The sequence below is a fragment of the Taudactylus pleione genome, unplaced genomic scaffold, assembly GCF_031769625.1.
Source record: "Taudactylus pleione unplaced genomic scaffold, aTauple2 ptg000041l, whole genome shotgun sequence".
NCBI lineage: Eukaryota > Metazoa > Chordata > Amphibia > Anura > Myobatrachidae > Taudactylus > Taudactylus pleione.
This window is the reverse complement of record NW_028284443.1, coordinates 46,615,345-46,627,691: the sequence shown is the minus strand read 5'-3', so window position 1 is coordinate 46,627,691 and position 12,347 is coordinate 46,615,345. Positions and strand designations below refer to the sequence as shown.

At 38.3% G+C, this 12,347-nt stretch overlaps 1 protein-coding gene across 3 annotated transcripts in view; it reads right to left on the bottom strand.

Moving 5' to 3' along the window:
* The window catches only part of ARHGEF7 (Rho guanine nucleotide exchange factor 7), a 170,823-nt gene that overhangs the window by 125,011 nt on the left and 33,465 nt on the right, over nt 1–12,347 (bottom strand). For all 3 annotated transcript variants that reach the window (XM_088458453.1, XM_088458462.1, XM_088458469.1), the window contains exons 3-4: nt 11,452–11,536; nt 525–655 (exon numbers count right to left, since the gene is read on the bottom strand). In XM_088458453.1, the coding sequence (XP_088314579.1) occupies nt 525–655; nt 11,452–11,536 (216 nt within the window). The remainder of the gene's footprint in view (nt 1–524; nt 656–11,451; nt 11,537–12,347) is intronic.

The window sequence follows — 12,347 nt, the reverse complement described above, 5'->3', positions numbered from 1 at the left end:
ACTCTATGGGGTGTGTGGGAATGCCTGCAATGTTAATGGCCACAATGTGCTGATCTGGAGCAAAACAATGCTGCCATCGCTCTAAATTGAATTGCCCCCCCCTAGGAGATAAAAATCACTTTATCAGGAATGCGAAGTTATTCATTTAAAATTAGACATATTTATGTAGAACACTGTTGGCTAATGATTCCACAAGTCAATAACCCTGGAATTAGAAGAGGCAAACTTATTACGAATGAATTCCCTATGCCCAGTCTCTACCAGAAAACACTGTGCTGCCAAGAACTACAAGCAATTTACAATTTACTGGAAGAAATGAAAACTAGAAGACTAAAATCGTAATCTCATGAGACGGTACAATAATGCACAAAAAGGTTGTTTGAGGTGGCAGTAAATATTTAATTCTTGCACAGAAGATACATGTAGAAGAAGGGACAAAGTTGCACACATCAAAAATTATAAAAAATCTGAATTCAAGAGTCACACAAAATACTATTTATCTGGATTTTGACACAATTACTCACCAGGCTTCGATATTGACCCTGCAATAATTTTGACGAACGACTGAGCACAGACTGTGAGCCAAGGGAATCAAAGGACTTTATCCGATGTGAAGACGGACGGGCGCATACAGAGTCACTTCCTAAGCCAATATCTGGAGAACACAAAAAAATGTTTAAGGTTAGGTCAAAAAACAGGTATTGTAGGAGGAAATTTCTCTGCTTCTGGATGTGTTCACAGTAAAAATAAACAATGCACAGAACGGCGAAATCAGCAAAACAAAAAGTTGCCTTTATCTCACCTAAGTCATGCAGACTGATACCATGTACCAGTCAGAGAAAGATGTAGATCATGATGGGGATATTGGCTTATTGAAAGTATGTTTGTAATAGCTTCCTGTGGTGGGCACTTATTTAATATTTATTTATGCAACGCACATATTCCGCAGCGCTTTACAGAGAATATTTCGCCATTCAAATCAGTCCCTGCCCCAGTGGAGCTTACAATCTATGTTCCCTACCACATGCTCACACACATACACACTAGGGTTAATTTTGGTTGGGAGACAAATAACTACCAGTATATTTTTGGAGCGTGGGAGGAAACCCACGCAAGCACAGGGAGAATACACAAACTCCACAAAATTAGGGCCGAACCCACAACCTCAGTGCTGTGAGTCAGTAATGCTCACAATTACACAGTCTGTGCTGCCCCTAATAGAGACAGGTTTAAGCATCTCTCCTCCCACCAATGTCAGAGAAAGACTGTTGTATTGATCTGCTGATATGCAAGATCAAGTAGACACATCTTTCCCATTTTGTCTGATCCACCATCAGATCGGTCACCGTTTTACAACTTGACTGGCCTCCGAATTTCTTGTAGAAACAACCCATTAGGATTTTTCATCAGCACTCTCAAGGTTTGTGTTTTTATTATGGTTTATGTCTAGGCAGTGGTTACCTCTGGTGATTAGCAGCTACTTTAATATAACCTCTTGAGCTTTTTGTTATACAGGTAGAGTTTCCCATATCCAAATATTCCGAAATACGGAATAATTTTGGCATGACTAAGATAATAAAACCTTTGATTTTTGATGGTTCAATGTACACAAACTTTGTCTAAAGGCACAAATTATTAAAAATATGGTATAAAATTACCTTCAGGCTGTGTGTATAGGGTGTAAATGAAACAAATTTATTTCATGTATGTACACAAACTTTGCTTGAGCCACAAAATTATTGAAAATATTGTATAAAATGAACTGCAGGCTATGTGTATAAGGTGTATATTACACATAAATGCATTGTGTGTATATTGGGACCCCATTCCCAAGATATTTCATTATGATATGCAATTATTCCAAAATACGGAATATTCCGTTATCCAAAATACCCCTGGTCCCAAGCATTTTGGATATTGGAGACTCAACCTGTATTCTAACTTATATAAAATGCCTGTTCATTTATATAGGTTTCATTATCTTGCCTCAAGACGCTTGCATCAGCTAGTATCCAGTGACTAAGGAAAAGGATGAAGATGAGTCCGCACTAGTAATAAATCTTGTAGTTGTCAAAGAATAATCAGTAGATGATTATAAGAACCAACATACAGGTTAATTGCTTGGACAATCCTAGATAATGAATGGTTGGTGGTGCACCCCTAGACTTTGTGCAGAACACATGAAAGGATACCTTTGCTAGAGGCAAAGGCAGGGGGAAAGACAACTAACGTCTATGTTGGGGCACTCTTAAATATGATTTAATAGCCGTAATGTAATGATATGAAAAAGACTATAAAACTTAACCTTTAATAAAGAACCTTAAAAGAAAAAGAAAGGGAATCTAGAAATACACTCGGTATACAAATGAATAAACAGTTAACTAATCATCCTAGTCAAGGAGTTATTTAGGATAAAATGTACAAATCAATCATAAAGATATGTCCAGTGAAATCCATAACAATTGACGTACACACTTAACACATATACATATAAGTCATCTAATCAAAATTATGACAATCAAACTCGTGGTACTTAAAATATATCAACAAATGAAGACATCTATTGTGATACATATAATGAGTCTGTTACACAACAAATATCAAAATATATCATAAGGCAAAATATTACTGATGCGACCCTCAATAGACAAATTTGTATAGATCAATTGAAATGATACCACACAGAGAAGTAGTATGTAAAGGGCTGAATATAGGGATCATCTGTAATATTGGAATAATATTGGATAATTAATGTACTCTTAATCCATACATTGATTTGAAAACAGATATCTGTGATCCCATTAACACATGTTGATAACCTAAACCAGAAGAAGAAAGTAAGACCTGGGATGGAATTGCACCTATACACTTCTGCTGTCACCTGTCTATATCAGACAGGGGATGAGAGTGTGTCTGATGCGTTGGTCCCAGGTGAAGAGAAAGGCAACGCTTCTGCTTTCTGGGATATCTAAATGTAACTCTCCTCTGATACAAAGTGCATTGCAGAGGGAGTGACAGAAAAGAAACCCAGATGAGAGAGCTTGTTAGAGGGATAAAGAAGACATGGAGATGTGTGCTATGATAAATCCAGTCTGCACCTGAGAATTAAATGGTCTCATAAATTGAGCTGATAGTTCCTGCTGGTATAAAATATTTAATATTGACACCAGAAAATAGGGCTATATATTTGTACTACTGGTGCTGGGAAAATAACGGGCACACACACATATATATATATTATATATATATATATATATATATATATATGAATGAGAGAGAGAGAGAGAGAGAGAGAGAGAGAGAGAGAGAGAGAGAGAGAGAGAGAGAGAGAGATGTATAATGGGAAAAAGAGGAAGTAAGTCCTGTGATCATGAAGAAGCGGGGGCCCCTCCAATATCCCCAGTCTATATGAAACGGGAGACGTGAAGAGGAGTAGCCACCAGGGTCATAGGAGAAAGAAAAGTGATGCCGCTGACAGCAGAGATGTCAGCTGTGTCTCTCCCCTGTTACCATCAGGTATTGCAGGGGGAGTCACCCGCCGATGTTCTCAGTGCATCGGCGCGGTAGAGAGACAGATAGGTACCTGTGGTCTGGAAGGTAGTGAGCAGCACAAATGTGTGGAGGGCAGCATGCAGGCTACAAACGATAGGACGCGCGTTTCGCCGGAGGGCTTGGTCACCTGATCGCTGGAGTTTTGCAGTGTCTCCTGTTTAAGCTGTTAAGTGACCAATCACCTTGCCATTAGTTTGGAGTGACTGCGCCAGCAGCCAATAAAATATAAGCAGGTTAATAAACCTATGAGGATGATGGGAGGAGAGAGTATTATGACAGGAGGGAATTAACATAAGTAAACAACCAGCGCTTCGTATGCAGGGCTGTTCCAAAAAACAAGCTGTCTTTAGGTATGTAATACTAAGATAAATAACTCGTAATACTTGGAAAGTAATGTGGGAGGATCATCATCAATAATGGAGAATGAACCCAGTACACTAGAGGGGTAGAATTGGAGAGATATATATATATATAGGAAAAATTACTAGAAACACAGTATTGTTAGAAATGATAATACTGAAAGATATAGATATATATGTAAAATTAGTAGAAGGAAATGAACTTAATATTGAATTAGAAAAAATATTAATGACAGTAAATCTATGAAAAATATAACAAATGATTAATGATAAAAATATACGAAGAATAATAAATATTAATAATAAATAAAGAAAATATATGAGAAATAAACATAGTGAAAAATAATAAAGTAAAGGTAAGTGAAAAAATAGATAAAATATGTGAACCTAAGAAAATAAGGTAAGTGAAGAGGGATCAGTGAAGTAACTGTATAAATAAGTTTACTATAATATGGAGCAGAGTTGCTCAGAAGTGAGATATGAATAAATACTGAAGGTTATAAAACAAAACAAAAGAAAATTTGAAGATGTTGTGTAGTGAAAGTAGTATGTGTGTAAAAATTTGAAAAAGAAAAACTGGAGAACATAGAAAATTGTGGACAGATGTGTGAAGAAAAAGAAAGGTAGTGTGCAAATGTGAAAAGAGACTCCAGTACGAAGAGATAAAGGGACATGTCTGGAGATAATCAAGGATGTATTTAATCAGTCCGTGATAAACACACTATTATTAATGCTCTCATTAGGCCTGTAGTGCAAGGTAATATGTGTTAAGGTTTGTGCGAAAGAACAAAAATAGAAGAAATGGACAAACACAAATCAATATGTGAGGAGAGAAAAGAGGGTAGTGTGCGTGTATGGACCAAAATTCACATACCAAGGGATATAAGAAACCTGTCTTAAAACTGACCAAGGACGTATTTCTCAGTCCGTGATAAACACACTATAATTGATCCTCTCATTCAAGCCTCTAGGTACTAATGTTCCTATCTTGAAAATCCACTCACTCCTTCTTTTGGAGGGCCCTGCTGAGGTCACCACCTCTTAAGCCCAACCTGATTTTCTCTAGGCAGGACACTTTAAGGTCTTTTTCCCGTCCGGAGTGTTTAAGATGAAAGTGTCTCGCCACTGACATAAGTTGCTTCATTCTTTGTAAATCTATTTAAGCGTTACGTATATTGCCTAGATGCTCGAGAGTTCTGATTTTCAACATTCTCGTGGTCATCCCGATATATTTAATATTGCAAATACAAGTGATACAGTAAATTACGTTTGTGGTTTTAAAGTTGAAGAGATCTTTGATTGTGTGTTTTTGGCCAAACTTATCTGTGATAGTCGTGATATTAAGCATATGTGGACATATTTTACAGTTCCCACAAGGATGAGTGCCCGTGGTAGAGGGGATTTTGTTAGGAGTCTGAATAAAGTGACTTTTAACTAATTGATCTTTGTACATGAGTTGGCGGAGGGCACCCAATCTCACTTTTTCTTCCAAACTTTTGGCCAAATCGTCATCTGTGTGTAGGATACGCCAATGTTTTTGTACTATATCCCTCACATCCTTCCAATTATTACAGAAATCTCCAATGAATCTGATGATATTAGTATTTTCTTTCTTGGGTTGCTGACCAAATATAAGAGATTCTCTACCAGTTCTGAGAACTTCATTCTTTGCTGTTTTTATCAGACGCTTGCTATATCCTCGTTCTTGTAATCTCCAAGTTAGATCTTTACTCTGGACATCAAAGGACTCTTCTTCTGAGCAGTTACGTCTGAGTCTGAGGAACTCTCCTTTTGGGATGTTTTTCAACGTTGGAGGGAAATGGAAGCTGTTCCTATGTAATAAACTGTTAGTGGATGTTTCTTTCCTGTATATCTCCGTACAGATTTCATTATTGGTTCCTCTGAAAATTCTGAGGTCCAAAAAGGCAATGCTGTGAAAACTGCAGTTGTATGTTAGATTCAGGTTCACATTGTTGTTGTTCAGATGAGTGACAAAATCATTCAGTTCTTTCTGCGAGCCATCCCAAATCAACAGGATGTCATAAATATAACACATCCATAGTATTATATGTTGGGTATGGGTGTCATTACCGTCTTGAAAGACATGTCCATGCTCCCACCAACCCAGGAAGAGGTTGGCGTATGTGGGTGCACACGCTGCCCCCATCGCCGTCCCCCTCTTTTGGATGTGGAAGCGATTATTAAATAGAAAATAATTGTTATGTAACAAAATCTAGAAGTACCAACAGGAATTCTTGAAAATTCCCTATACCTTCCATTGTCAGAAAATATCTGACAGCTTGTATCCCTATGTTGTCTATAATGGAAATGTAGAGGGATTCAACATCCAAGCTAACAAGGAGGTGTGTGTCCTCCAATGTGACATCATGTATCTTTTTGAGAACGTCAGTTGTATCCCTGATGTATGATGGTAAACTAAGAACGTGATGTCGTAAGTGTACATCAAGGAAACAACTTGCTTTTTCCAAAAGTCCTCCATTTCCTTATACTATTGGCCTACCAGGTGGATTGGTCAGATCCTTATGATATATTTTGATATTTGTTGTGCAACAGTCATTATATGTATCACAATAGATGTCTTCTTGTGACTAGCATTTGTTGATATAGTTTAAGTACCACGAGTTTGATTATCATCATTTCGATTAGATGACATATGTATATGTGTTAAGTGTGTACGTCAATTGTTATGGATTTCACTGGACATATCTTTATGATTGATTTGTACATTTTATCATAACTAACTCCTTGACTAGGATGATTAGTTAATTGTTTATTCATTTGCATACCCAGTGTATTTCTAGATTCCCTTTCTTTTTCTTTTAAGGTTCTTTATTAAAGGTTAAGTTTTATAGTCTTTTTCATATCATTACATTACGGCTATTACATCATATTAAAGTGTGCAATAAAAGTGTAAAAATTACTGGAACTGTGTGGATCTGTTGAATTGGAGACACCCTGCAGCAGTAAAAGGTATGCCAAACCTCAAAAACACAGGAAAATTATAAAGAGAGAATACTGCACTGGTGTGTCTCTGTCAGAAAATCTCAATCGATTTGGTCAATATATACTCACACATAAATTTATTAGAAATAGACACAAATACATACATATAACACTATACAATGACAATAATTGAACCTCAAATTACCTAATCTGTGGAAGGCTAATATAATGACACTAATATTGTGTACCATATGAATGTCCCAAGTGTATAAAATTGCTACACACGGATTTATAACCGTGATATGGAAAGAAATCCAGCACTTGATGAAATAAGTGAATCATGCAATGAAACAGTCCTGGCCCGCAAATGTTGAAGGAAAAAAGGAGATCAGGATAGCACCTGTTTGGATAATTTTGACCCACTTGTAGCTTAATGAACGGAGCCCCAAACAGGGGATTTTACTCACGGAGCGTCTCTGGCTCAAAGCTTCACATAAGCTGGGTGAAGTGGCAGGCTGAGTCTCCTTAGAATGCCTGCAGCGGTCTCGCTCTCTCACTCTCTCCGCCGGCGGAGGGGAAATGAGCGGCCTCCGTGTCAAGCCAAACTGTGCAAGTCGGGAGTCTCCACGTGATCCGCCGCACCAGCGGCTGTGATGGTAATCAGGTAAGTATAGAAGACAGCGTCCGGTCTCAGTAATGGCTGGGAGGACTTGTAATGTAAAAAATCCAAATGATCTCCAGTACTTCCAATAGCAGGTATCAAGATGCTGGATAAATTAATTAAAATGAGGTAAGCAGCAACGCGTTTCGGCAATGGCCTTTATCAAGCTGGATAATTCATCATATGGATACGATTTAAATAGAGGGGTCATCTCTTTCATTGGTTAATCAAAATTAACCCTTTCAACCTATAGCCATTTTATGCATCCTACTGATTTCATTTAACCTTTTATAGTCTCAACAATTTATCGCAGTCTATAATTAGTTCAAATCAATATATTAATACATAAAACATACATTCTGATACACAAAATTAGTTAATTAATAAAAATAAGTACAGATTATTGATATTCTGACAAAAATATGACGGAGAAAATAAATAATAATAATATAAAAATAAATAATAAAATAAAAAAATATATATATATATATATATATATATATAAAGAAGTGATCTTAAAACTAAAACTATTAACTCATAAATTTAAATTAATAAATGGAATATTATTCCATAGAAGTTCAAGGAACAATCATCCCTATTTATCAAGAACATCACACACACACATATATACACATATCTGCATAAATACATATATACATTTACTACCCATGTGTATAACTAATGAAGAGATCTTGATACCTGCTATTGGAAGTACTGGAGATCATTTGGATTTTTTACATTACAAGTCCTCCCAGCCATTACTGAGCCACTACTGAGACCGGACGCTGTCTTCTATACTTACCTGATTACCATCACAGCCGCAGGTGCGGCGGATCACGTGGAGACTCCCGAATTGCACAGTTTGGCTTGACACGGAGGCCGCTCGTTTCCCCTCCGCCAGCAGAGAGAGCGAGACCGCTGCAGGCATTCTAAGGAGACTCAGCGTGCCACTTCACCCAGCTTATGTAAAGCTTTGAGCCAGAGACGCTCCGTGAGTAAAATCCCCTGTTTGGGGCTCCGTTCATTAAGCTACAAGTGGGTCACAATTATCCAAACAGGTGCTATCCTGATCTCCTTTTTTCCTTCAACATTTGCGGGCCAGGACTGTTTCATTGCATGATTCACTTATTTCATCAAGTGCTGGATTTCTTTCCATATCACGGTTATAAATCCGTGTGTAGCAATTTTATACACTTGGGACATTGCTATTTTATTACCTTTTTTGGACATTCATATGGTACACAATATTAGTGTCATTATATTAGCCTTCCACAGATTAGGCAATTTGAGGTTCAATTATTGTCATTGTAGTGTTATATGTATGTATTTGTGTCTATTTCTAATAAATTTATGTGTGAGTATATATTGACCAAATCGATTGAGATTTTCTGACAGAGACACACCAGCGCAGTATTTTCTTTATATATTTAAGAGTGCCCCAACATAGACATTATTTGTCTTTCCCCCTGTCTTTGCCTCTAGCAATGGTATCCTTTCATGTATCCAGTGACTACCTGATAAGTTCAAAATCCATCCTTCAGCTGTCCTGCAGTTGACCCCCATGTCTACAAGCTCAAGCACTCTGCTCGCTGCCAAGCACAGCACAGATCCACAGTAAGTGGCCATTGGGGAATTAACCATACACCAACCAATAAGGCAATTCAGCAGCGTGACCACACATACCCAGAAGTAAGCGGGTGTACGAACTTGGAAGAAGTGGTACCAGGTGCCAGTGTAGAAGCGGAATAGTGGCAGTACGTTAACCTCCTGCGACGTAGAGAGAGGAGTCCTTAACAGGAGGTTACTCACAGTGTGAGGGAATCCCTATACCCCAGGATTGGCGAAGTGAGCCCACTCAGGTTGATCAAGGTATAGATATAAGGTGGCCATACACGGCACGATATACGTGCTATATCGTGCAGTGTATGGGCACGATATCGTACCTGATATCGTGCTGCGCGCTCCTGCGGGTCGTACATCGCATCCCCAGATCTTCCTGCAAAATCATCTGACCTGGGATGCGATGTACGATTCCAATCAAATGGTGGAGCAGGGAGCCGGCATATCGTGCGGTCTGCGGGGACAGCACGAATGCTGGCAATGACAGCACGATCCATCTGCTGACGGATCACAGATCGGCAGTCGCACTACACGGTGCATCACACAGTGTATGGCCAGCATAAGTTCCTCACTATCTACACTAACCAGCAGAGTAAGGCCATCAAGTCATACTTGTACGTGCTTAGAAAGATAGGCCATTTTCTCTGGGGACGGAGATGAACAGGATGTCCGATCCGGGCTTGCGTACTCCTTGTTTAATGTTAGTGGCAAGAACCTCCTGTATATATAGAGGAAGCAGCTGGAGGATGAGAATGCAGGAGGCAAATACAATGGAGAACAAAAATAGGTACGATCCTTGTTTTCCAATACATTATTAATAAATTATAGGGCAAACAGGCTGGTAAATACTTTGTAAATATATTGAGAATTCTGAGGTGAGAGACCAGCAAATTCATGCTTTACTGTGTACATCAGATGTATTTACAGATGCAAACGTATTAATACAGAAAATTTAACTAGCAATAAGGATTACAGAAAAATAAATCATCTTTTCAAAGGGTGCCTCCACTTTAATCATTTTGCTAAATACTGCGCCTTATTGACAAACAAAATAAACATGGTGAAACGCACTGAATTAAATGAAAAAAGGTTCTGAATTCCGATTTCATATAACAATGATTATAAATATACAATTTCATTTTTGAGAGGAATTAACCATTATTCAGTGATCTCACTTTTTCTAAAACAAATTCTCTGAGCTCCACAGAACACGCTCCAACAACTGTTGACTCTCAAGATGCATCACAGACCAGGCTTGCTGCTTTTAGGTTAGGCCATAAATGCAGAATAAACAAGTGTTCAAAGAGTTCATACAAGACTGAGTAAATTTGAATGGAGCGTGCACAGAACATGCATTTTCCCTCTATTCATGCTCTCATAAGAGGGTATTCAACTAGGCGCGGGGTTTACCCCACGACTAATTGCCAGCCAAAATCCCCGTGGTGCGGGGAAAAGCTATTCAATAAAATAGTCTTATTCCCGCGCCGAAAAATCAGGACTCACACACGAAAACACACTGATTCCGCGTAAACTGTAGAATCAATGGTTTGGTTTACCCGTGCGCCAGCCCGATTTGGTGGTCATTACGTGGATTTTACCTCGCGCCTCCATGAGCTGCGAGGTAAAGTCCGACTGTGGGGACTGCAAGGAATCCCCGCTAATTGAATAGGTACGGCGCGGCAAATAGCTGCGGGAATATGCCCCTTTATCGGTCAATAGATGTTTTGTCAGTTTTTATTTTTTGCTGCTCAATGTATACTTTTAACAGCCAATATTAAATATATTCTATTTCTTTATTTTGCTAAAAAGAAAATTATTTTTCTTCTAAAAAAACAAAACAAAAAAAAACAGATGTACTGGTCTGCAAGACCAATGAAGGCTTACACAGAACATACTGCGATAATCAGCACGGCTAAAGTAAATACATATACATACATATATATATATATATATATATATATATATATATATAATGCCGGCACGCCACAGCATGAAGGATATTTGCCTGGGTGCCCTCTGATGGTTAAAACACCGAGACATACATATGGAAGAACAGCGGCTCTCACAGGACCTAATGAATGAGACTTATGACTCCGACAGGTCTGCGTTCGACGTTTCAGTCAGGACGATTAATATTATATGTTATATAAATAATGACAAAAGGAACTTCATTGCCATCAGTATTATACGCAATATCTGGAAAGTACCTGTTACTAATGCAATATATTGCTCCACAGTAGACAAGCATACAGTATAAGTGGCTGCAATAAGCCCGGTCTGACAGCTCGCACATACCTGCTGTGACTTTATTCAGAAGGACTAAGGAATTCAGCACCTTGTTGAAGTTCTGCCCTTGATACAGGTCATTGGCTTCAAATGTCTGAAAAACAGAAAATACTTTCAGAATATTTTTTTTCCTTTAACTGTAGGGTTTTGGGTCTTAGCTCACTGAGACACATTACTTATGTCTCATACTGTACACAGCGACATTATAAAACCACCTTTTTTAAAAAGGAGAATCTTCTATTAAAACCTAAAATACATAACACTAAACCCTTCATTGTGAATTTTCTTATATATAAGATGCTGTTCACCAAATGCCACCCAGCAATAAAATGAACAGGATGTTCCAGATTTCTCTGGACTTCCCGTCTCACTGACATACATGCAGGGATTACTTCCCTGGGAATAATGTGATAGGTGGCTACAGTGTAACCCAGTGTGTGGGAACCGGCCTCTTCTGAACTAATGGAGAAAGAGCTAGACACATAGGTAATATATATTGTGGTATGTGGCTTCCCTCCTTAATGCGGTTTCCATTTCCTCTCAGAAAGAATAGGAAAAACAAAGTAATGGTACAGAAACACAGAGCAGTATCAGGACTGCAGGAGAACCTGCTCGGGAATGAGAACTATCAGAGCAATTCATTCATAATACAATGGCAGGAACAGATATGGAGTAAAACAAACACATAACAAGGACGTGGACTGGAGCATAACGCTTGGAACGGCTACAGGTGTATCGTGAACTATAAAATATACACTATGCTGCTTAAAACATTGAAAACGTTGTCCCTTATTTGAAAAGCCACCGGCATTTCAGCTTTGAGCTGTTTTTACTTTCAATCAAATTTGCTACAAACAATCTGGACATGGGATCACATATCTGTCTGAAATCGTGCTGGTCAGCAA